The 27,250-nt window shown below is 38.2% G+C and overlaps 1 protein-coding gene across 3 annotated transcripts; it reads left to right on the top strand.

Moving 5' to 3' along the window:
* Positions 1–3,099: 3,099 nt before the first annotated feature.
* rnft1 (ring finger protein, transmembrane 1) lies at positions 3,100–26,382 on the top strand. Of its 3 annotated transcripts, none has more exons than XM_061961697.2 (9): positions 3,100–3,282; positions 6,719–7,158; positions 7,230–7,306; positions 7,384–7,484; positions 12,187–12,340; positions 17,263–17,421; positions 17,487–17,552; positions 23,742–23,843; positions 25,827–26,382. In XM_061961697.2, the coding sequence occupies exons 1-9, from the start codon at positions 3,257–3,259 to the stop codon at positions 25,959–25,961; spliced, it is 1,260 nt and encodes a 419-aa protein (XP_061817681.1). In that variant the 5' UTR covers positions 3,100–3,256; the 3' UTR covers positions 25,962–26,382. The 3 variants fall into 3 exon arrangements, with proteins under 3 accessions (XP_061817681.1, XP_061817680.1, XP_061817682.1); XM_061961696.2 differs by having other exon boundaries at positions 6,716–7,158; XM_061961698.1 differs by having other exon boundaries at positions 3,114–3,282; positions 6,817–7,158.
* The last annotated feature ends 868 nt before the right edge of the window (positions 26,383–27,250 follow it).

The raw sequence follows: 27,250 nt of genomic DNA, 5'->3' as shown, positions 1-27,250 counted from the left end.
TAGCAGTCGATGCGGCATCTATTGTAAGATATCTATGGGAGCAACTGTTGTGGCTGGCAGCAGGGCTTAAAATAAGAAGGCCAGTAGGTGCAAACCGTTTGCAAACTGCCAGCAGGTGTGAGAGGTAATGGCTCAGCTGAAGATTGCCAGAATTAGTCTGATTTAAAAAAAAAAAAAGTATTATTAATTATTTATTTTAACAACTGGTATTAAGTTAAAGTTACAGTACATTGTACTTGTACTTGTGTATTGTCACACACACACAAGGTGTGGCAAAATTATTCTCTGCATTTGACCCATCACCCTTGATCACCCCCTGGGAGGTGAGGGGAGCAGTGGGCAGTAGCGATGGCCGCGCCCGGCAATAATTTTTGGTGATTTAACCCCCAATTCCAACCCTCGAAGCTGAGTGCCAAGCAGGGAGGTAATGGGTCCCATTTTTATAGTCTTTGGTATGACTCGGCCGGGGTTTGAACTCACAACCTACCGATATCAGGGCGGACACTCTCGTATGTTAATTTTAACAAAATCATACAACAATAATTAATTCAATGAGCATTAAAATAAGTTATTACAGTACTTATACTTAAATCATATCCTGCTCTTATTTATACATACTATAACATTTATATTTATTTGTCTCAAATCTATTTATTTATTGTTGACTCATTCGTTACTTTGCTTCTTTTTCCTTTCCATGAACGCTAAACAAGCATTTTATCTTTTATTTGCTACTTATGGTCTGTTACTCTCTCTGTTTATTACAAGAGAATAATGTTTCAACACAGGAAGTTAACCAACTTCTTCAACACAAAATGTTATGGTAATGTGAACCTATTAAACACAGAGTGTAAAAAAGTTATCTGTAGATTTGGGTTAGGATTAAATATGTTTTGCTTATTTCTATCCATCCATCCATTTTCTACCACTTGTCCCTTTCGGGGTCGCGGGGGGTGATGGAGCCTATCTCAGCTGCATACGGGCAGAAGGCGGGGTACACCCTGGACAAGTCGCCACCTCATCGCAGGGCCAACACAGATAGACAGACAACATTCACACTCACATTCACACACTAGGGCCAATTTAGTGTTGCCAATCAATCTGCATTGATTGAAGCTTTTATTAGTAGATTGCACAGTACATATTCCGTACAATTGACCACTAAATGGTAACACCCGAATAAGTTTTTCAAGTGGTCCACGTAAATCAATTCATGGTGCATGTCTTTGGAGGTAGGAGGAAGCCGAAGTACCTGGAGGGAACCCACGCAGTCGCGGGGAGAACATGCAAACTCCACATAGAAAGATCCCGAGCCCAGGATTGAACTCAGGACCTTCGTATTGTAAGGCACATGTACTAACCCCTGTTAGACCGTGCTGCCCCTGCTTATTTCTACTCCATTTTCAATATGATAAATTGCGCAGGTTTATTCATGCAACTTTTTAGGCATAACCATGAATCATGTTCAGACTATTTAGGAACAACTACCATGAAAATAGAAATAAACTTTTGATTGAAAAATGTACTGACACAGTGACACCATAGTTGTTAAAGGCCTACTGAAATGCGATTTTCTTATTTAAACGGGGATAGCAGATCCATTCTATGTGTCATACTTGATCATTTCGCGATATTGCCATATTTTTGCTGAAAGGATTTAGTAGAGAACATTGACGATAAAGTTTGCAACTTTTGGTCGCTGATAAAAAAGCCTTGCCTGTACCGGAAGTAGCAGACGAGTAGCGTGACGTCACAGGTTGTGGAGCTCCTCACATCCGCACATTGTTTACAATCATGGCCACCAGCAGCGAGAGCGGACCGAGAAAGCGACGATTTCCCCATTAATTTGAGCGAGGATGAAAGATTCGTGGATGAGGAAAGTGAGAGTGAAGGACTAGAGGGCAGTGGGAGCGATTCAGATAGGGAAGATGCTGTGAGAGGCGGGTGGGACCTGATATTCAGCTGGGAATGACTAAAACAGTAAATAAACACAAGACATATACATATACTCTATTAGGCACAACACAACCAGGCTTATATTTAATATGCCACAAATTAATCCCGCATAACAAACACCTCCCCGCTCCCGTCCATATAACCCGCCAATACAACTCAAACACCTGCACAACACACTCAATCCCACAGCCCAAAGTAGCGTTCACCTCCCCAAAGTTCATACAGCACATATATTTCCCCAAAGTCCCCAAAGTTACGTACGTGACATGCACATAGCGGCACGCACGTACGGGCAAGCGATTAAATGTTTGCATGCGTACTCACGGTACCGCGTCTGCGCATCCAACTCAAAGTCCTCCTGGTAAGAGTCTCTGTTGTCCCAGTTCTCCAAAGGTCAATGGTAAAGCTTGACTGTCATCTTCCGGGAATGTAAACAATGAAACACCGGCTTTGTTATCCGGCACAACAGTCAAGGGGTGCATTCTACGGCGGGGGTGCAACACCTGCCGCAATACACCGCTTCCCACCTACAGCTTTCTTCTTTGTTGTCTCCATTGTTCATTGAACAAATTGCAAAAGATTCACCAACACAGATGTCCAGAATACTGTGGAATTTTGCGATGAAAACATATGACTTAATAGCTGGCCACCATGCTGTCCCAAAATGTCCTCTACAACCCGTGACGTCACACGCAGGCGTCATCATACCGAGACGTTTTCAGCAGGATATTTCGCGCAAAATTTAAAATTGCACTTTAGTAAGCTAACCCGGCCGTATTGGCATGTGTTGCAATGTTAAGATTTCATCATTGATATATAAACTATCAGACTGCGTGGTCGGTAGTAGTGGGTTTCAGTAGGCCTTTAATAATCTTCACTTCATTTTGGAATGAACACAGTGGTCTGTCACACAAACAACGTGTTTGTAACAAGACAAGAATTGACTTGCTCAACTTCAGTTGGAAGTAAGAATGTCTAATTATTTCTTTAGAAGCATGAGCGTCTCTTTAAATGTCCAACTAACTTCACTAAACTTAAAGAATGTAAGCGTGGTCTTCTCATGCGCCTCATGGCAGTAGTAGTAGTAGTCGAAACGCACCGCTAGATGGCAGTAGTGTAACAGTTGTCGACAAACACTACACCCATAACTCAAGCAGAGCAAGTGATGCATGACGTCAATACGTTGGAACTGACAGTTTCTGGCTGAGCTCGTCAGTCAGCGGCTTTATTTTAGTTTGTATTTGCTTTCGTTTTGCTTTGCGCTTAAATCACTGCGTTAAATGGGGACTGAAGGCTTGCCATGAAACTCCGCTTGCAGAATGACAGGTGAGTTAGCTCGCTAGTATAGTAGCCCGACACAATGCTAATGCTAACCACAACAGTGCTTATTTCCTGAAAAGTTTTAACCAACACTTTTTATGTGTCTGAATAATTGCCAGGTAACTCTGACCTTTAACACAACATAGTTGAGTGTAAATTCTGTGTAAATCAGCTCAAATAATCGACGGCATTCTAAAATCTCTTACTGTATGAAACGCGTGACGTGTTTCTTTACCAACATGGCGGCTTTCAACTGTATAATTCATGTTTACAAACATTAAACACATCCATCCATCCATTTCCTACCGCTTGTCCCTTTTATGGAATGGAATATCTCCAGTTAATCCTACCCATTCCATCTTTCTTACTTTTTCAACAGTTGGTTAAATGTCTTCAGTGATGGAAATTCAAGAGAGCATATTTTTAAGTTTTATAAAGATATGAATGAAGAGTGTGGTACAGTAGTACTTTAGGATTTTGTTATCAATCCGTTTCAAAAGCTTAAACAAAGATACATTTTATACCTGTAAATCCATTTAATGCATTTTCATAATTAATAATTCAAATCAAATTTGATAAAGTAGTTATAGTTTAAATGCAGAAAATAATGAAATTCATTTAAATGATGAATGAAATGTATAATGAAACATTTGCCTTGACTTTTAACTTTATTTAAGATTCTTGTTGGGGAAGACGACAATGAGCGGCGACAAAGGGAGAGCCCAGTAGAGGCCACAGTCGTACTTTGCTACGAGTTACTTCTTGAAATCAACAGTGCTTCTCACCCTCTTTATCAAAGTGCTGGCACTCACAACATTCATTCTTTGGCCGGACACGAACAGATCAACCCATCTGATCGCACAACATGTCACACTATCGAAACCCCGCAGCCGTGTGCTATAACTTACAACTTTCTATACTCCGACGATTGGTTATCTTGCAGTTGTACTTACCTTTTGAAAATGTAGAGAGAATTAAGGGTGTGCCCTCTTCGGCACCTCACAATTCGATTAGATTATGATTCGATTGTTAAACGGCTATTATTATTGGTATCGTGATGATCAATGTATCTTTTCACACACAGGGTTTCTTTTTAAACACGTTTTATTTGTCAGCATTTAACAAATGAAGTAAACAATCAAGTTCATCCCATTATTTTGAAATGATATCAGACCAAAAGATCCAACACATTTCCCACCACAAACCGCTGCTTTTATTCCACTAAGTGTAATAGTGCCTCTCAAAATAATATTTTTTTTCCCCAGATTTCGGTATTAGTAAGTTAAATACAAAACAAATGGTTCATCCCTCTTATTTATGAACAACAAATAAATACTTTCAAACAAAAAAATACAACTACAACAACTTCAGATTGTTTTCTTTGTTTTACTTCAGGCCCAAAATAGAACAAGCACATTCTGAAAATGTACATATCACAAATAATCCTCTTGACATAACACTTCAAATTAGTTGAAAATTCAGAGGAAAAAATGGTGCTGTTTCAAAAACACCCTGGAGAACACAATTAACTTAGACTTAATCTCAGTGTATCTACAAAGCAATTAATTAAACTTTAAGTCACAGCCCGTCTAGGGTTAAACAAAAAACAAAATAAAGCATAAATAAAAACTCTGCTTTGTATCAACTACATCATTTGTCATTTCCACCTATTAATCCTGTGCTAACGCTACAAACTGAGGTAGAAACTTTTCAAGAGTTGTTAGATATTGTATTTAGGGCTGCAACTAACGATTAATTTGATAATCGATTAATCTGTATATTATTACTTTGATTAATCGATTAATAATCGGATAAAGGAGACAAACTACATTTATATCCTTTCCAGTATTTTACTGAAAAAAAACAGCATACTGGCACCATACTTATTTTGATTATTGTTTCTCAGCTGTTTGTACATGTTGCAGTTTATAAATAAAGGTTTATAAAAAAATTTTTTTTTTTTTTTTTTTTTTTAAATAAAAAAAAATTTGCCTCTGCGCATAGCATAGATCCAACGAATCGATGACTAAATTAATCGGCAACTATTTTTATAATCGATTTTAATCGATTTGATCGATTAGTTGTTGCAGCCCTAATTGTATTATATAAAAATATAATGTACCGTATTTTTCGGACTATAAGTCGCAGTTTTTTTCATAGTTTGGCCAGTTTCCAGTGCGATTTATATATGTTTTTTTCCTTCTTTATTATGCATTTTCGGCAGGTGCGACTTATACTCCGGTGCGACTTATACTCCGAAAAATACGGTAATATAATTAGGTCTGCAACAACTAATCGATTAAAATCGATTATAAAAATAGTTGCCGATTAATTTAGTCATCGATTCGTTGGATCTATGCTATGCGCATGCGCAGAGGCTTTTTTTTTCTTTTTTAAATTTTTTTTCTTTTCTTTTAAACCTTTATTTATAAACTGCAACATTTACAAACAGCTGAGAAACAATAATCATAATAAGTATGGTGCCAGTATGCTGTTTTTTTTTCTTCAATAAAATACTGGAAAGGATAGAAATGTAGTTTGTCTCTTTTATCCGACTATTAATCGATTAATCGAAGTAATAATCGACAGATTAATTGATTATCAAATGAATCGTTAGTTGCAGCCCTAAATATAATATATCAGCATATATTATATACTAATATGTAAATATTACATATGTTATATTTTATATTGCTTGCTACTATGGTACATTTTTAGTCTACTTTATGCCTTTCCATCCTTACCCTTTCCATCCTTTGTAACTGAGCTACTGTGTGGAACAATTTCCCTTGTGGATCAATAAAGTTTGTTTAAGTCTAAGTCTAAGAGTTGAGTTACTCCTTGCCGTCTGGGCACCACTGTGTATTGATAGAAACAAAAAAAAACTGTGCAATGTGGAACAATTTCAACAAACCAAAAATAAAAACTTAAGACTGACAGTATTGCAGTAAATCACACACTGTTCCCTTTCTTTAAATTTGCACAGAAGACAATAATTTTCACAGAAGTGCAGTGTCTCATGCAGCATTTTAAGTGGGGTTACCAATTATTTATTTTACTCCTGTTTGATTTATGTTGGGTCGAGGGGTAGGAGTGGCAGCCCCACTTTACCATGTACTTCTTGCTTGGTATACTTGCTGGCCCTGATAAACAACTATTTGCTTGCCTAAAATAATTTATATTGTGACATCCGGTGGACACATTTAGAACAGCAGTTTCTTTAATTAAAAAAATGCAGCTCAATATTACACTTAGCAAACTCATCTCGCGGGCCTGATCCGGGTCGCATGTTTGACATCCCTCACTTACACGGTATACAAAAACATCTAGCAAAAATGTTGCCAAACAGAATCCTAAGAAAATATAAATTGAGGTACCACTTCAGAAGTAATGTAGGATACTTGGAATGAAAGGTATATAAGTTTGTTTTTGATTCCAGAAGGGCTGTGAAAGTGTGGGAGTCTCCTGCTGTCATGCAGTCTAATTCGAGACAGGAGGGCACTCATGCAAGAAATGGTTTATACCCTCCTCTGCAAGCAGAGCTTCCCGCCAGGACTGCGCCCTCTAGTGATGCACCTGCTGCACAACCTAAGAGTAACGAGGTGCGGGTTCCCATGACCAGTGTACCGGGGGAGTCGGGCGGAGGTGCGTCCACCAGGAGGTCCAGGGTCAACACTCACAGCCATTCCCATGGACACGAACGTCACTGTGGGCAGCGCCACGCCAACTCGGAGCCTGAGCTTGGCCCGTCTGACTCGGAACAGGACTCTGGAGAACCCGCTGCCTCCTTGTCTGATCTCAGGTGTCTGTTCCGTTGGCTCCAGAAGAGTCTTCCTTTCCTTGTGATATTAAGTGCTAAACTGGTCATTCAGCATGCACTGGGTGAGTGACCGCAGACGCCATCGCAGCCGCTAACTTACATGTCTTAATGTCTAATTAGACTCTTTCACCAGGACTGGCAGTCGGTGCCGGCCTCTTCACTACTTTCCTCTACGTGAACAAAAGCATCCAAAAGCAAGTATTTCTTCAGGTAAGAGCAGACAGACGTGTGGGAGGAAGAGCAGTTAGCATCACTGATAGCATCCTGAAGTTTGTTTGCATCCTCAGGATCGCCATGCAAAGCTGCAGTGTGTGTGGTTGCTCCTCCTCCTGATCTCCTCCACCCTCCTCCTTTACTACACCTTCCTCACGGAGACACTTTACAACTGGTAATGTTCACAATATCTCAGCATATATTTGTACGCGTTGTGAGCGCTCCTCTTCTAAAAGGTGATACTAACAATAATGACTTTGCTAAACTGCCGCACAAAGTACGAGTATATTAAGTGAGGTAGTTTTTATCCTTGTTGTAACGGAGTACAGTAAAACCTCCAATTTACGAACCTAACTGGTTCTTGAACGGGGCTGGTAAATTAAAAAGTTTGTATATTGACGCAAATCTCTCCCAAAGAAACAATGTAAATGTGAATAATGGGTTCCAGCCTATACAAAAGTCCATATTTTTACTAAAAGTTTGTACACTCTGAACTAGAGCTGCAGCTATCGAATATTTTAGTAATCGAGTATTCTATCGAATATCCCGATCGAGTAATCAAATAAATCATATTTTTGCTTAATTAAGGTTTAATTATACATGTTAAGATGTGCCCTCAATTATTGTGTTTGGCCTAATTGTCTTTTATTTCCTAAACGCCTGTTTTCATTATTGAAGACTGACACGCACAGCTGAAATGTGTCCGTGGTTGATTGTGCCAATTTGTGTGTGCTAATAAAAACAGGTGCGCTCACAGTTCTATGTGCTGTGTGGTGTGACCGCATAAACAAAGTTCTTGTCTCTCATGCGTTTTTGATGATTATTATACGGTGCCGTTTAAATGGTGGTTTCACCACGCAAATCCGCTGAGCTGTTTTCAACCTGCCAACAATACATAAACAATGTAAAAAGACAAACCACTTAATAATGACAGCAACAGTTTTACATTTTGAGAATGCAATACAGTTAATTGCATTATTTGCATGCAAAATAGTAATCAATGTTCATTTTGCCATCATAACATATTTGAGATGAAAACACATATATATACATATATATATATAATTAGTTCAAAATTAAAATTCCCTGAGAAAGTTAAAATAAAACTATATTCTTAGTATTAAAAATAATACAATAAGAACAGTTTTCATTATATCAACCTAAAAAAGTGGATTAGGTAGTGCCTTTAATACTGCATTTGAAATGTGCAACTTCTTATTCAGAACCAATATGGCTGACAGGAACTTGGCACACAAGTGCTACCACTGTGGACAAGGACTTGGAAAGCTTACATTCTACAGAGACTATAGTGGGTGCAAGTGCAAGCTATTCAAGTAGCATGTGGTTGCATACTTGAATAACTAATAATAAATAACATTTTAATTTTCCTGAGGGAACCCTCCTGAAGGAATCAATAAAGTACTATCTATCTATCTATCTAACCCGAATAACTTTGCACGACTACTAATTGAACACGATAGCTCGGATAGCATTATTAGCTTTCAACACCTTTTGGCGGCATTTGATGACTTTGCGGGAGTGAAAAAACACATCCTGGTTATCTTAAAGAATAACATTTATTTAACTAACACAACTTTTGTGTTTACATTTGATAATAGATGACTTACCTCCCCTGCGGACGTCCCTCAAATTGGATGCTTTCTCGACAGGTGCTACAGCATCGAACTGTGCTATTGTGGTGTGAGAGCTCCACTTTGCAATGTTTGCATACTACTGCGTTTTCCTTCGATTTTAGTGTCAAGTGTTCCCACACCTTAGAAAACTTTTGTCCCTTCTTAATTCCCTTGTTTTGCTATGGCTCTTGTCCACTGCTTTCTGCGGCGTCTGCCATTGAGAGTTATGTCGGCAAAAAAGTTTTCTAAACTCAATCGTATTTAAAAGAGCGGTGTTGTGCAGTGATCTTTGACGTGAAGTGAATTAGTGAAGTGAATTATATTAATATAGCGCATTTCTCTAGTGCTCAAAGCGCTTTTACATAGTGAAACCCAATATCTAAGTTACATTTAAACCAGTGTGGGTGGCACTGGGAGCAGGTGGGTAAAGTGTCTTGCCCAAGGACACAACGGCAGTGACTAGGTTGGCGGAAGCGGGGATCGAACCTGGAACTCTCAAGTTGCTGGCACGGCCACTCTACCAACCGAGCTATACCGCCCCAAACTTAAACACGCTGTGCAACACCTAAACAATATGTGCAAAACGTGAGCTTTGACTACTGTTTACTAAACAAGGCAAAATGCCGTAAAAAAAATTAACGACGGCTTGAGGCAGTGAAAATTCCTCTAATATTTTTTGTAATCGAATTACTTGAGTTACTCGAGGAATCGTTTCAGCTCTACTCTGAACACAATTTAAAGCGCTACACGGTACTGTATATCAAACAAACATAACGGGGTGATGGATCAATTATCTATTAAATAAAGTCAAAACAACAACAACTAGCTGAACAGTCCTCTTATACAGCTGTGCTGACAACGCGCACACACACTGTCACTTGCCCAGTGGTGCACTCAAAGTTTGAAATCACAAAACTCCCTTAACTTTACCTGCCAGGTAGCTACAATGATTAAGAATAACAAATACAATCCGCTTTACCTTGCTGGTTAATCTTCTTGGTGTTCAGCCAAAAACTTTGACAACACTACAATATGAATTATAAAAGATAAAACATTAAATGTGAAACTTTGACTCCTTGTCCTTGTTTACATTCCTGACGACCTCCTTACTTTTTAGGAATGTTGCCCATCGTTCACAATCATTATGAAAGACATTAAGATGGATGTATTTTTATTTTATTTTCAATCATTCTCAATATTAAATAAATGCGATCAAAAGTCCGTTTACAATGGAGCCTTTGTGAGCCGCTCAATTCTGCCTATAAAACCCTTAAAAAAACATAGAAACACCTCTATTGGGATTTTCTATACATGATGTAAGTATATATGTTATGTAGTAGCACAGCATTTAATATATGCGTATTTTGATCATTTTAAGCATGCACGTCGCATTAGCTTTGAAAAACTAATCATGTTTGCTTTTTTTTTTTCATTACTGCTGACTGCAGACTTCATTAGAGCTAACAAACATAATAAAACATAATTTACTGTACAATGTCTGCTGTCATTAGAATGCAGACTGTTGGGATGTTCATATATTCCCATATAGATGAAGAATGTCTCATAATCCTCACAAAGAAACGGGGTGAGGGGACGGGGGGACCAAGCGTCTTTTCATGTCGTTCTCGTCAGTTCCGAGTCCTAAATGGCTGTCAAAGTGTACCAACTTGTCGGCTTATATCATGGGCAATTTATTTTTCAGGTGAGATGCATGATTTATGATGTACAAGGAGCAGGGAAAGGAGGAAACAGCAGAGCGCTCAATGATGTAAACATAGGGACACACGGTAGTGATCACAGCGCCGCTATAGTTTGTTAGTGTTAGTGTTTATAATAACATTATCACTAATACTTGGTTAATATTCAAGTCATGAAATATAAATGGAATATTTTTGGCACTTTGTTGGTACTTTTTGGATGGTTATTGGATTTTATGGGCGGAATAGAGTACCTCCCATTGGCTCCGCTGTAAGCAGATTTGTATTTACGTTTATTTAATATTTAGAATGTATTAAAAAAATACATCCGTTGTCATGTCTTTCATAATGATTGTGCACGATAGGCAAATTTCCCAAAAAAGTGCAGTTCCCTTTTATTATTGTTTAATCATTCAGAAACAGGGCAGCACGGTGGAAGAGGGGTTAGTGCGTCTGCCTCACAATACGAAGGTGCTGAGTAGTCTGGGGTTCAATCCCAGGCTCGGGATCTTTTTGTGTAGAGTTTGCATGTTCTCCCCGTGACTGTGTGGGTTCCCTCCGGGTACTCCGGCTTCCTCCCACCTCCAAAGACATGCACCTGGGGATAGGTTGATTGGCAACACTAAATTGGCCCTAGTGTGTGGATGTGAGTGTGAATGGTGTCTGTCTATCTGTGTTGGCCCTGTGATGAGGTGGCGATTTGTCCAGGGTGTACCCCGCCTTCCGCCCGATTGTAGCTGAGATAGGCTCCAGCGCCCCCCGTGACCCCGAAGGGAATAAGCGGTAGAATAGAAAATGGATGGATGGCATTCAGAAACATTAAACACAGATAAATGCGCCAAACACGGGGAAGTGTGGAGAGAGAGTGTTTTGCGTTTTACCAGTCATTCTTTTTAGTGGATTTAGATTGGTGTAATTTTGAATTAGGTAGGTGCTTTAGACATTTTTATAATGTCCACCTAGTTCAGTGGACAGGTGAAATTGTGTGGCACATTTATGTAAACTTAATGTGTTGGTTTTAAATGATTTGCACCATGGCCAGGAAAGGTTGTTTGGTTAGCTCCATATAAGTAAATGCTATGCTTATGAAGCAGATATTTAATACACTTTGTCATTGACTGAAATAAGTCAGGTTGGTCAGAAGAAGAGAGTAATATGGATAAACTTTAATATTATTAAAAAATGTTTCAAGACGTACCGCAGGTACGCCAGATTTAGGATGCTGGCGAGCCGCACATGCCCTGCGGGCTGTATAGTTCAAGCCCTAAGAATTGTTTTTATTGGAGAATTTCCTGCCAGCAGTTTGCAGTTTTTTCATATTTCCTTTTAAAACTCATAAGATGTTCACACAAAAGCTAAGCACTTTAGTGCTCCGTAATTTGTTCACTTACAGTAATGAAAATGAACAAAACCAAAACCTTAATACCGAGGTACGTACTGAATCATGAGGATAACGCAGCGTTACACCACTAAAATGTTTGTTTATTGCATTGCAGTATGGAATCTATTGTATTTGCCATTTAACCTCCTTGCTCCTCTCCCACAGCATGGTGTTCCTCAATCCAACTATTGAGCCACTGGGATTCTGGGAGGTCCTGTGGGCCATCGGCATCACCAACTTTATTATCAAATTCTTCTTTATGGGGATCAAGTGCCTTATTTTGCTCCTGCCTGCTTCTATAGCCAACTACAGAACACAGGTGAGAACCAGTGACTTTCTGGTGTTATGTCTAAGTCCAGTGTGAAACTGCTTGCATCGCCAAATGCAGTACCTATGTAAATGCAATACATTGGTTTTGAAACGAGTAACATTTTTACACAAATATGTCATGTAACCTGGGCCAAAGTAAACTTATCTTCTCTCTATGCTGTGTGTGTTTCAACAATAATGTGTCGCGCGATTGGCGGCCGCCATTTTACTACTAGGCCGTTTGCCGCCACATTTCAAACAAAGGACTTGTCAAAGGTATTTTCTCAAAATTTTACATTTACAATACGACATTAAACTTGTCATAAAACATTTCACTTCATGAAAATAAATATTGGTTGATTTTCACCAAGTACTAACCGGAAAAGCAGGCAAATATTATACAGGAATGAGGCATCGAAGCTGTTCTTCCTTCTTTACACATCCGTCTGGCGAGGAAGGGGAAGTGCCCCTCAACCATGGGAACCTGCTGCGCTCGCACGGCACTAACACTTTGGTTCTGCCCTCCCATTTCACAGTATTATTTTTTTTTCACCCAAAAAATATTTAAATAATTACTCCCGGTCCCAACAACAATTTTTGATAGTAATGATATTTGAAAAAACAAGAAATTCAAAGCAAATAAATGATCGTAAAAAAATATATAAGTTCTCGAAACTGAAATAGCGATCTCGTTTTAAGTGTACCACTCGAGCAAATTATTAACTTTAACACTGCGATTGAAGGTACGTTGAATCCTTACTCCAATTAAGGCAATTTCAGACTTTATTAGTTACACTTATTAAACAATCGAAGCAACCGAAAATAAATGTAAGCTTTTTTTAATCAAATTAATCGATTTAATTAATGAATCGTAGCCCTAAACTGTCTTTAGAGGTGACTGCTGATGTAGTATAAAGTCTTTTTAAAAAAAAAAAAAAAAAACGACTCAGTGGCCTAGTGGTTAGAGTGTCCGCCCTGAGATCGGTAGGTTGTGGGTTCAAACCCCGGCCGAGTCATACCAAAGACTATAAAAATGGGACCCATTACCTCCCTGCTTGGCACTCAGCATCAAGGGTTGGAATTGGGGGTTAAATCACCAAAAATTATTCCTGGGCGCGGCCACCGCTGCTGCCCACTGCTCCCCTCACCTCCCAGGGGGTGATCAAGGGTGATGGGTCAAATGCAGAGAATAATTTCGCCACACCTAGTGTGTGTGTGACAATCATTGGTACTTTAACTTTAACTTTAAATGATTTTGAGGACACTATAACGTAACTACACAGCGGAACTAACTGTGCTGCCCGGTCAGAATTTATTGAACACCACCAGCTATTGCTGTGCACGCACAGCTGTGTGTTGACAGCTTAGTTAGCATAGCAGCGGTAAAAACTTGACGAAAGCCCACAGCAAAGCCAAATTACTTGATGTGATGGGTAAGTAAAAGTTAAACAATTTGTTTCTCCTGAACGATCAATTTAATGCATGGTTGAAGCCGGTGGATGGAAACGTATAAAGGGTTTAGTACCCAGATGTGTAGCTATGAAGGAGGGAAGCATTTGTAAACATGGCGGTGAAAGTGAATGAAATGATCATGTAAAGTCCAAAATCCAGGATAGGTTTGTGTCAAAAGATGCTGAAACACCACAAACACTTGTGGCGTTAATCTTTACAAAGATTAACGTAACCTCCCAAAGCAGTGTTATGTGGGTTAAGTGGCGCCAATTGCCAAAGGAGATCAATATGAGATGTTTACTAGTGAAATCATACTATTACATACAGTAAGCACACACTAATTTATCTGTACTAGTAGTGTACTCAGCAGTACAACTATATAAAATAACATAATTCTCTTATATTATTTCTATTATTTGTTCCAATAATTTCAGGTCAGCTTCTCATGCCTAATCTTTTCTCCAAGTTTATTCAGCAACCAACATTAAAAGTGTTTAGGTTTTACACTCATCTTATTGTGGGGTGAGGAAAGCAATGGAGATTTGCCAATGTGATCTTGTCATGCCTGAATAAAAACTTGTTTATTAGCAATATGTTTTCAAAAAAGTCACAAAAAACAGGTAAAAATGTATCCAAACACAACAGATACAAAATAAGCTGAGCACATTTGAATGTTATCCACATTATTCACATCCAAATTATGTTTGAGGCTTGCAAGCCATAATAGCCTTCCTTCTTTTTAGACAGTCACTCTGTCTGCACACACAGTTTTTCACAACTTTGTGCAGATACGGTAGTACTGTAGATTTTTTTATCGGTTTGCTCAATTCTGGCAACCAAAAAAAACATTGCCAAAGTTAACCATTTAGCTTTAGCAGAGATGCTAACTGTCCCTTTCACAGACAATATATCGCTGTGCTTTCCCCTACCATTGCTGGTGTTGATGTTGCATGAAAAGACTTGATATGACGCACACTGCACCTTTTGCAAGGAAACAGTTCTATGGCAAATCTGAAAATTGGCTGTTACCATGTTTGCACATTTTTTTTCAATTAGTTTATACTAGCGAAGCTCCTGGTATATTTAGTTAGTTTAACCATTTTGTTTTCCAATGGGAAAGAGCAGTGAATGAATTCATATACTTCATTATGGAACTCTGATTTGACTTTGTCGTCGTATGTTTTGTCCGTATGGATGTGAAATGGTCTTAAATTATTTTCGAGATGGTCTTAAAAAAAGTCTTAAAAAGTCTTAAATTTGACATGTTGAAACCTGCAGAGACCCTGGATTTAGGAAAATAGCCGCTAGGGCTGGGTGATATATCGATATACGCAATATATCGCGGGTTTGTTTCTGTGTGATATAGAAAATGACTATATCGTGATATTCGAGTATACATTCTCACACAGTAGTTTTTAGCTGCTGGCATTACACTAGAGGCTCTTCCCACTCCTTCTTGTGTATCCTTCTCACAGACAGCAAGCGCACCTTCTGCATACGTCACATACTGTCACGTCATACGTCACATACGTATACGCCCTCGCGGAGCAGAGAGGTAGCGGCATGGGTATCATTAGCTGTGATGCGAGTGGTAATACGAGAGAAAGAAGGTGCGAATCTGGTAACAAATGAAGGAATAATTAATTCCCAAGAAAAACTGCAGGGGGGTCCATCGTCTGGCGGTGGTTTGGCTTCAAGTGGGAATATGTCGAACAGACAACCGTAATATGTCAAGTGTGGGGCAAAAGCGTTTCTACAAAAAGTAGCACTACTGCTAATATGTAGCATCATTTGAAAAGTCACCTGCTAGAGAATGAAGAGTGCTCACTCCGCATGTCAACATATCCATTCGGTGCCACACGCCCACACGATCAAAATGCCGAGGCAAATATTTCCAGATCAACACTGTATGAAAAAAAGAGTCGACAACAAAAGGAGATAATGTCCGCAGGAACCTACCACATAGCGAAGGACGAACACTATTTGATTTCCTATTATGCAGCTCATTTTTATTTGGAACTTATTGAAATATCTTGTGTGACATCATGTTTTTAAACTATTGTAGTGGCGTTCTGTACAAAAAGTGCACTTTTATTTAGTGTTGTTTTGATAAGTCATCTTAGTGACATCATGTTTTTAAACTATTGTAGTGGCGTTCTGTACAAAAAGTGCACTTTTATTTAGTGTTGTTTTGATAAGTCATCTTAGTGACATCATGCACAAAAGTGCACTAATAGCTTGTTTTAAAATGTCTCTGACAATCTTGCACTTTCTGTTTTGGAAATGACATGAATGTTTGTGCCACTGCTTAATAACAGTTTAATAAATACAGTTTTGGTAAATCCACTGAGTTGTGATTTTAGAATGAGCATATATTAATGCAGTATGAACAAGAATGTTTTAATGTAGACACATAAAATCATCATACTGCGGTGATTATATGTATCAAGTGTTAATTCAAGGCTAAGGCAAAATATCGAGATATATATTGTGTATCGCGATATGGCCTAAAAATATTGAGATATTAAAAAAAGGCCATATCGCCCAGCCCTAATAGCCGCAATATCCATCCATTTTCTACCGCTTATTCCCTTTTGGGGTCGCGGGGGGCGCTGGAGCCAATCTCAGCTACAATCGGGCGGAAGGCGGGGTACACCCTGGACAAGTCGCCACCTCATCGCAGGGCCAACACAGATAGACAGACAACATTCACACTCACATTCACACACTAGGGCCAATTTAGTGTTGCCAATCAACCTATCCCCAGGTGCATGTCTTTGGAAGTGGGAGGAAGCCGGAGTACCCGCAATACTCAACCCTAATCTTCACTGTTGTGTGTACCTTTAACACGGAGTCTACTGCCCTCTTGTGTATATTATATTATATGGCACATTATTTAAGGGACTGACAGCACCTCTCTTCAGCACCTTCTCAAATGTTCATCATTGGTGTTATTTGGGTTTTTGATGACTAATGACTTGCAACACAAACACTTGGCTGTGTGACACAAAGTAAACAGCTTCAAAGATGTATGAAGTACTTCCATCCTGAAAACTACACTTGGCAATTGTTGCATCTGCATGCGTGCATGCCAGTCAGGCCATGTGCGCCTGCTGTGCGTAAATGCTTGTGTGCTGTACATGTGTACCAGACTGCTGTGAACACCAGTAACTTTATTCAACCTTTTATTTAATGGAATTTGTAACTGAGAAATGCAAGCATTTGTGTTGATTGGTTCTTTTGAAAGACAATATGCTATATTGGTTTATTTTTTGGTTGGAAAGAAGTGTGATTTTTATCTGAGAGATTGGTTCTTTTGAAAGACTATTTGCTATATTGGTTTATTTTTTGGTTGGAAAGAAGTGTGATTTTTATCTGAGACACAAGCTTGAAGTTCCTCTGCTGAGTGGTTAATTAATATGACAAGAAGCCTAACTTGTTTAAACTTTAGTGTTTCATCTAACTTTTGTTTGTCCGCAGGGACGCTGGCTACTGATGACAGAGGAGCTGGGTCAGGTCTACCAGGCCTTGGCTCCTGTTCCTCTTTGGTTCCGCTACCTGGTCACCTACCAAGAGAGCGATGGCCCCCCCGCGCTTACCGTGGGGATCCTGCTGGCTTTGCTCTACCTCATCCTGAAGGTACAAGACTTTGGCTTTTCATCTTCCTGTTGAAAAGGTTTAAATGGTCTTCATTTCTTTTGCAGCTGTTAGAATTGTACGGACAGTGGACGTCTCTGCTTAAAACTCTCAGGAACTTTCTAGTGGACAAGGTCAGTAAAACTAATTTGATTGTTGTCAACACTTCTGAAAGTTTACTTGGACTCTTTCCATTTTTCATGCGCAGCATGACTTTGATGTTTCATGTGTGCAATAGAGGAAAATAGTGAATAATGTACATGCAACGTACACTCACAATACCGTAAATAATTTTCAATTAAATATACAGAAAATACTGATTTAAACATAACAAACATTGTTTCTAAAAGAAAATAAAAATAAATATTAAAATATGTTTTTGAGAAAATGATACTGTAGTGTTACCAAAAAATAAACATTAAACAAAAAATATATTATTTTAGATAACAGTGTTACAAAAAACACACAAAATACTTAAAAATAACATTTAGTGTTTCTAAAAGAATACAAATAAAACACAAACATTTTTTTATTAAAAAAAATAACATGTTTCTAAAAAATACAATTAAAATATTGTGAAAATTGACGTGTCTAAAAAAATACATACAAAACAAAGTACTGATAAAAAATTATACGCATTTTGTTTCTGAAAAAAATACAAATAAAAGACGGTATACTTTTTTAATGATAAAAATATTGTTTCTAAAAAGACAGATAAAACACATGTAAATAATGAGTGTTAAAATACTGATTTAAAAAAATTATAAACAGTGTTTCTGGAAAAAAATACAAATAAATACAAACTACTTTTTAATGATAAACCAGTAGAATGGAAAACAAGTTGGCTCTATATTGAAACTATTATCATATATATCCAACTTATAACACCAAAATAATTAAAAAGTTTGCGTGTAAATAGATATGATCAAAACAGTATCAATCTCACAGAGATTCCCCAGCCATTTTGAGAGATAATGAGCAAGCCAGTCACGTGATCATGACGTAGAGATAGGAACTGCAGTTCCCTTCCCCACCAACAACAATGCAGATCATTTTGTTTTTGATCCTGAATATAAGGAGGATGAGCTACAAGTTTTAAAAGCTCTGTGGTAAACAGATCCAGCTTTAGTCAAACACTAAGCATCATCATGTAGCAAGCAGTATTGTTAAGTGTGAAACAAGAAATCCCATTTTCCATCGTAATAAAATGATCACTTACTGTACAATGTCTGCTCTCATTGCAATGACGACTGATAGGATGTTCATATCTTTACGTTTAGATTAATAATTCATTAAATTAAAAGGAAAAGTTGTTGCCTGCAGACACCGTCTTCGGTTGTCTTTGTCTCCATTCACTGAATGTCACGGATGAACAACTTCTACTTTCATGGCTAAATCCGCCTAATATCCAAATGAGAGGCAAGATTTATGATCTGGAATAACTTTTACAAGACGCGATGCAGATGCAGCAGCCACAGCAGCGGCAGATCTGCTGGCTCACAATACAGTAGCAGACGGCTAGTTAGCTGTCTGTTATCAATGCGTGGCTAAAAATAGTTTGTCTGCGTTAGCGCTCATAACAACTTCGCTAATATTTGGTTAATGTTCAGGTCACGATATTTAAATAGAGAATTGTTGGCGGGTTTTGGATGGTTATTTACAATGAACAAAAATATAAACTTTTGTTTTTGACCCCATTTTTCATGAGTTGAACTCAAAGATCTAAAACTTTTACTACATACACAAAAGATGTATTCCTCTCAAATATTGTCTAAATCTGTTAGTGAGCATTTCTTCATTGCCAAGATAATCTATCCCACCTCACAGGTGTGACATATCAAGATGCTGATTCAACAGCATGATTATTGCACAGGTATGCCTTAGGCTGCCCATAATAAAAGGCAACTCTGAAATTGCAAGTTTTGAGGAAGTGCTAACTGCAGGAATGTCCACCAGACCTGTTGCCCGTGAATTGAATGTTCATTTCTATACGATAAGTCGTCTCCAAAGGCATTTCAGAGAATTTGGCAGTACATCTAACCGCTCTCATAACCGCAGACCACATGTAACCACACCAGCCCAGGACCTCCACATCCAGCAGGTGTACCTCCATGATCGTCTGAGACCAGCCACCCAAACAGCTGCTGCAACAATTGGTTTTCATGACCACATAATTTCTGCACAAACTTTGAGATGTCAGGGAAGCTCATCTGCTTGCTCGTCATCTTCATCAGTGTCTTGACCTGACTTCAGTTTGTAGTCGTAACCGACTTGAGTAAGCAAATGCTCATATTCGATGGCGTCTGGCACGTTTGAGAGGTTTGTTCTCTTCATTGATTCATCTCGGTTTTCACTGTTCAAGGAAGTTGGCAGACAGCGTGTGTGGCGCCGTGTGGGAGAGCAGTTTGCTGATGTCAACAATGTGAATCAAGTGGCCCATGGTGGGGGTGGGGTTATGGTATGGGCAGGCGTATGTTATGGACAACAAACACAAGTGCATTTTATTGATGCCATTTTGAATGCACAGAGATACCGTGACGAGATCCTGAGGCCCAATGTTGTGCCATTCACTTGAGACCATTAGCTCATGTTGCAGCATGATAATGCACAGCCCCATGTTGCAAGGATCTGTACACTATTCCTGGAAGCTGAAAACATCCCAGTTCTTGCATGGCCAGCATACTCACGAGACATGTCACCCATTGAGCATGTGTGAGATGCTGTGGATTGGCATATACGACAGCGTGTTCCAGTTTTTGCCAATATCCAGCAACTTCGCACAGCCATTTAAGAGGAGTGGACCAACATTCCATAGGCCACAATCAACAACCTGATCAAGTCTATGCGAGAAGGAGATGTCTTTCACTGCTTGAGGCAAATGGTGGTCACACCGGATACTGACTGCTTTTCTGATCCCCACAGACCCCCAATAAAGCAAAACTGCACGTTTCAGAGTGGCCTTTTATTGTCGGCAGCCTCAGGCACACCTGTGCAATAATCATGCTGTTTCATCAGCATCTTGATATGCCACATCTGTGAGGTGGAATGGATTATCTTGGAAAGAAGAAGTGCTCACTAACACAGATTTAGACAGATTTGTGAACAATATTTGTGAGGAATAGAGAGAAGAGCCCCCATTGACTCAATTGCCAGCTGACTTTTTTTTAATTCATTTATTTATGACTTAGAATGCATAAAAAAAAAAAAATGTGTTCATGTCTTACATAGGGATTGTGAATGATAGGCTGCACATCTTTCTAATGTTTGCATATCTCCAGTTTGACTGACCTGCTGATATGGTCGGAGTGCAGAAGTGTTCCCATCGTGACGTCATTCCGTCCCGAATCTACAGAAATTGCCGAAGACATTCTTTGCGGAATATTCAAAATGGACGTCTGAAATTGTGGCACTTTTGTGACGTTTAGACGGCATTTTCACTAGGAATGGTAATCGAAATTCCCAGTTCACCAGTGTATTAATTCCTTGGAATCGTTTGCCATTTTTTTCAAACGATTGTTGTGGGTGGGGATGACGTCGTTACACAACGTGCATAGAGACATCCGATTGCAAAATCGCAGAGCCCGGGCGGAACAACCACTCTAAAGTCCGGCTACATTTTAGAAGAAAAGATTGCAACAGCGCTACTTGTAATAATTGCAAAGTTGCTATTTAATCAAGAGGAGGACATAGCAGCAATATGCTGAAACATTTGAACACAGTTCAATAATAATTATAAATGAAAGTCGCATTTTTTAACTGCTCCCATCTCATCCCAGGAGCAGTAACGCTAGCATGTCATCTGAATACAACAGGGACTAACTCACCGCCTATCATGTTAGCGCTAGTATTTGTTAAATTAAAATTAATGCCTTTTCATTCAGAATTAGCTTGACGAGAGACCGATTCTGACTGGCTGCGTGGCTGGCAGTACTCGCTCCAGTTCACGTATGCGGCGGAACGAATGTCACCAAGCAGCAACTACATTTGTGGTCCATTTGACACGGTAGACGCTCATAATTTTAGATAGGTGAATGTTCAATTATAGTCAAGAGAAAAGTTTCTTTTTTTCCTTCCACCAGATGTTCACTCAGTCATTACATTTTATAGGTTAAACTAAAAAAATTGAATATTGTGTACAAGTCCATTTATGTCAACAATTAACTTCAAATGTGAAACTAATATATTAATAACTCTGCATGCAAAGTGAAATATGTCAAGACATTATTTGTTATAATGACTCATAATGGCACATATTTTCATTCCAAGGTTTTCATTAACTGTAAGCCATAATCATCACAAGTATAATAAATAAATGCTTGACATATATTACTTTGCATGAATGAGTTAATATCACATGTTACCAATTGTTAGTCTTCTGTAATATATACATGTTTTTTTTGTTAAATTTTACGGAAGAATATTTATTTCTTACTTATATTTTGAATTTTTTTTAATTTATGCTATGTATGTGACCTCACTGTAGACTTTGTAAGGTCCCTTTACCTCTAAACTAAACGCGGAATAGCTTGGTTGGTAGAGTGGCCGTGCCAGCAACTTGAGGGTTCTAGGTTCACTCCCTGCTTCTGCCAACCTAGTCACTGCCGTTGTGTCCTTGGGCAAGACACTTTACCCACCTGCTCCTAGTGCCACCCACACTGGTTTAATAATGTAACTTAGATATTGGGTTACACAATGTAAAGCGCTTTGAGTCACTAGAGAAAAATGCTATATAAATATAATTCACTTTACTTCACTAAACAAAATTAATGTTAATCCACCTTTTTTTCTTCCTTTTTTCCCAAATAAGAATCGATAAGAGAACCGTTAGGGAACCAAATCTTCAAGCAGAATCGAAAATGGAACCGGAAAAATTTTATCAATTCCCATCCCTAATTTTCACATTCTTCTTTTGTAAATGCAATTGGATATGGTTTCATGGATACAATGAAACAAAATTAAGCTATAAAGTCAACTTGTTTTTCCATTCTACTTGTTCTAAGGGCCTGATTTACTTGTGGTTTGCGTGTACTAAAACATGTGCAAACTTGATAGCACATGTAAAGCTGTTCTACTAAACCATTTTGCGTCTGCCTTCATTAATATGCAAAATATATGCTGATCATCAAAACGCCCACAATACTTAGGAGGAGATGCAAATATAATTATATTTAGCACGCGCAATGTGATTCATCAACACTCATCACAGTTTTGCGAGCACTATTTGGCGTTTTATTTATTTAATATTTTTCCCATATAGAATACATATTAAAATATTTCTTATATGAAAAATTGTCTTTAAGTATGCAACTTTTTGTGTGTCTTTAGTCGGAGTAAGTACAGCTTCTCTCCAATGAGCACACCTTCGGAGAGAAAAAAATAAGTGGTTTCATTGTAGATGCACTGCATTGGGGCTTCTAAAATGCCCATAAAAAGTGGTACATGTCGGCTGCATGTTTGAAAACACAGCAAAACTCCACAAGTATGAGAATGATGACATGGATGTGCAGTAACTGAGTGTCTCTCTGGAATAGTACACGCAAAACCCTCATTTAAATAAGACTGTCTGCACCACTTGTACACACTTGTACTCGTTTTTGTACATGATTGTACACACAGTGTTTGTAAATCACACGCAACACGCCCACTAATAGTACACATTATTTTATAAATTGCTTAGCTGTTTAGTCATGTGTATTTGGATCTTAGTAAATCAAGCCTTTTGAGTTTCTAAAAAGAATACACATAATGCATTGATGAAAATGATTAATAATTAAAATGATTAAGTGTTTCTAAATAATTCACATAAAACACAAAATATTGATAAATATGATTAATTAAATATGATTACGCTTCATAATGCGTAAGTGTTTCTAAATAATACACATAAAACACAAAATATTGATAAATATGATTAATTAAATATGATTACGCTTCATAATGCGTAAGTGTTTCTAAATAATACACATAAAACAACATATTGATAAATATGATTAGTGTAAAGTGTTTCTAAATAATACACATTTAACACAAAATATTGATAAAAGTGATTCGTGTTAAGTTTTTCTATATTATACACAAAACACAAAATGATACATACAAAATGCAAAATACTATTACAAATTATCATTATAAAGTGTTTTTAAAAAGACTACACATAAAACACAATATATTGGTAAAAAATATTTACAAGTAGTGTTTCTAAAAAGTACACATAAAACATAAGATGCTTTCAAGAAATTATAAACAAAGTGTAATAAATACACACAGAATAATTTAAAAAAAATAGTATTTTAAGTGTAAGTATTTTTGTGGTTTTGTGTTAGCATACGTGGACGGTGGCCACGAGGAGTCAGTGCGTGGAAGCAGGTGACGTATGTTCCATCTGTCAGGCAGACTTCAAAGAGCCTCAAGCGCTGCTCTGCCAGGTAAAAAGAAAAAAAAATGTGTACATACACTGTATATATATATGTATGTATATATATATGTATGTACAGTCGTGGTCAAAAGTTTACATGCACTTGTGAAGAACATAATGTCATGGCTGTCTTGAGTTTTCGATAATTTCTACAACTCTTATTTTTTTGTGATGGAGTGATTGTAGCACATACTTTTTGGTCACAAAAAACATTCATGAAGATTGGTTCTTTTATGAATTTATTATGGGTCTATTGAAAATGTGACTAAATCTGCTGGGTCAAAAGTATATATACAGCAACATACATTATCAATTTTGGCGATGTAGAAAAGTTACAATCAAATCAAATTAGCTTAATGGCATGGCTTGTTAACTTCATGTGAGTGATTATGATTGACGACACCTGAGCCCATTTAAATAGGGCTCATGTGATGCAGTCATTAGACTCGGTTACAAACGCGACAATGGGAAAGTCAAAGGAACTCGGCACAGATCTGAAAAAACTAATCATTGAATTGAACAAGTCAGGAAAGTCACTTGGAGCCATTTTAAACCAGCTTAAGGTCCCAAGAGCAACTGTAAGTATAAAGTGCATGGCACAGTTTTGTCACTGCCACTATCAGGAAGATAAGGCAAGCTATCACCTGCTGCTGAGAGAAAATTGGTCAGGATGATCAAGACACGCACAATGGGATTGGTTGATTGGCAACACTAAATTGGCCCTAGTGTGTGAATGTGAGTGTGAATGTTGTCTATCTGTGTTGGCCCTGCGATGAGGTGGCGACTTGTCCAGGGTGTACCCTGCCTTCCGCCCGTATGCAGCTAAGATAGGCTCCAGCACCTCCTGCAATCCCGAAAGGGACAAGCAGTAGAAAATGGATGGATGGATGGATCAACGGAGAACCACCAAAAATCAGGTCTGCAATGAATTGGAAGCTGCTGGAACACAGGTGTCAGTGTCCACAGTCAAGCTTGTTTTGCATCGCCATGGACTGAGAGGCTACCATGCAAGAAGGAAGCCCTTGCTCCAGAAGCGACACCTTAAGGCTTGTCTAAAGTTTGCTGCTGATCACATGGACAAAGATAAGGCCTTCTGGAAGAAAGTTCTGTGGTCAGATGAAACAAAAATTGAGCTGTTTGGCCACAATACACAGCAATATGTTTGGAGGAGAAAAGGTGAGGCCTTTAATCCCAGGAACACCATTCCTACCGTCAAGCATGGTGGGGGTATTATTATGCTCTGGGCCTGTTTTGTTGCCAATGGAACTGGTGTTTTACAGAGAGCAAATGGGACAATGAAAAAGGAGGATTACCTCCAAATTCTTCAGGACAACTTAAAATCATCAGCCCGGAGGTTGGGTCTTGGGCGCATTTGGGTGTTCCAACAGGACAATGACCCCAAACACACGTCAAAAGTGGTAAAGGAATGGCTAAATCAGGCTAGAATTAAGGTTTTAGAATGGCCTTCCCAAAATCCTGACTTAAACGTGTGGATAATGCTGAAGAAACAAGTCCATGTCAGAAAACCAACAAATTTAGCTGAACTGCACCAATTTTGCAAAGAGGAGTGGTCAATGTAACCAAATATTAACATTGCTGTATGTATACTTTTGACCCAGCAGATTTGGTCACATTTTCAGTAGACCCATAATGAATTCATAAAACAACCAAACTTCATGAATGTTTTTTTGTGACCAACAAGTATGTGCTCCAATCACTCTATCACAAAAAAATAAGAGTTGTAGAAATGATTGGGAACTCAAGACAGCCATGACATTATGTTCTTTACAAGTGTATGTAAACTTTTGACCACGACTGTATATATATGTATATGTGTGTGTGTGTGTGTGTGTGTGTATATATATATATATATATATATATATATATATATATGCATAAATGTGTATATGTGTGTATATTTATGTATACACACATTTGACATATGTCCGACACACAAAGGCACTGACTCTGATTGTTTGTTATTGTGTTGCAGCACATTTTCTGTGCAGAATGCATCGCTCTGTGGTTTCAGCGAGAGAGAAGTTGTCCTCTTTGTCGTACAGTCATCACAGATAAAGTGTACGTGTGGAGAGATGGAGCCACTTCTCCACATCTGCACATTTATTGATCTCACTTCTTCTACTTTCATGCTTTTTCCTCACCAGCTTTTCTTACAAAGGAATATTTAAATAAGGATTTCTACGATTAAGTTTAATCACAGCTTTCACTAGACATGCTACCACATTTTACATGTCTAACCCTAAATTTTGCATCTTTCATACTCTTTGTGCAGTGCGACTTTATGCAATATATCCTTTTTATATACAGTATATTTACTGTATACTGTTTATATATGACATGAGGCTTTTACCATATATTTTTCTACATACACTCCAAAACCCTGCAATTCATTTGAAACCACTTGTAGAATAGTTCAAAAGTACATGTAAAAACCAAAGAATGAAAGAAATCTATTTTATTAAGTCATGAAATATTCCTACTCGTTTTGTCCCTGTTAGAAAACAAATAATAAAAAAAAAAGAAATATTCGTAGTGGTTGTCATTTGTTTGTATTTGTACTTTTTCTTTTGATTATAAAGTTAGATGACAAATAACAAGGCACTATTTTACTTGGTAGTGCACTTGGGTTAGGGTTACTGCTTGTCATCAGGGTCAGCTGGAGTCTATGCTAGCTTTGGGCAAGAGGCGGGGTTACATCGTCCTGGATGGGCAGCAGCCAATCACAGCACACATAAAGAAACATTCATTTAATACTCATGTAAGGATGCCTTAAAGGCGAACTGCACATTTTTGGGGGAATTCTGCCTATTGTTCACAATCATTATGAGAGACAAGAACACATGTCTTTGTTTGGTTTTGTTTTTTGGACCTTAAAGGTGATTAAAAACGTTTGCAAAATGCGGCTATTGGGAGTCACCATTGTAGTCTTCAAAGCCCTCTAAAAAACGTCAAAACCCTCCATAAACGATTTATATACACACAAGTATATATATAATGTAGTAACAGACACATTCATAACAATTTATAACATATACAATATTTACTATAGTTTCGTCATTTTATGCATTGCCCGGAACTTCTTCCTCTGCGCAATTTATTTCCGTTTCCATACAAATGTTCTACTTTCGGAAAAAAAACGTGAGCGTGTTCTAATCATGGCAGACTTGGTAACAGACAACGAAGATGACTATTTTTTGAGCAAATGAGCATTCACATTATTATCTTTTTTAAGCTGAATATACGGAGGATGAACTGCTGCACGAAGAGAGGCTGAAACGTTGGACCACACTGAAGAGGGAGGTTTTTGTGACTTTGACGCTGTAAATGTGGAACTTGGAGCCAAGCTATGCAAACATATATGGTGTGTGTCAGGTTTAAGCACCGAACTATCTATTA

This window comes from Nerophis lumbriciformis, linkage group LG09 (assembly GCF_033978685.3).
Source record: "Nerophis lumbriciformis linkage group LG09, RoL_Nlum_v2.1, whole genome shotgun sequence".
NCBI classification, from domain to species: domain Eukaryota; kingdom Metazoa; phylum Chordata; class Actinopteri; order Syngnathiformes; family Syngnathidae; genus Nerophis; species Nerophis lumbriciformis.
This window is presented reverse-complemented; position numbering and strand designations above follow the sequence as displayed.

What these genes read in the sequence shown, in the direction of transcription:
- rnft1 (XM_061961696.2), top strand. Translation starts at nt 3,257, where the DNA reads ATGAAACTCCGCTTGCAGAATGACAG. An exon ending in TAGCCAACTACAGAACACAG is followed by an intron (nt 12,341 to 17,262) that starts GTGAGAACCAGT and finishes GTTTGTCCGCAG; the next exon opens with GGACGCTGGCTACTGATGAC. An exon ending in TGCTCTACCTCATCCTGAAG is followed by an intron (nt 17,422 to 17,486) that starts GTACAAGACTTT and finishes TTTCTTTTGCAG; the next exon opens with CTGTTAGAATTGTACGGACA.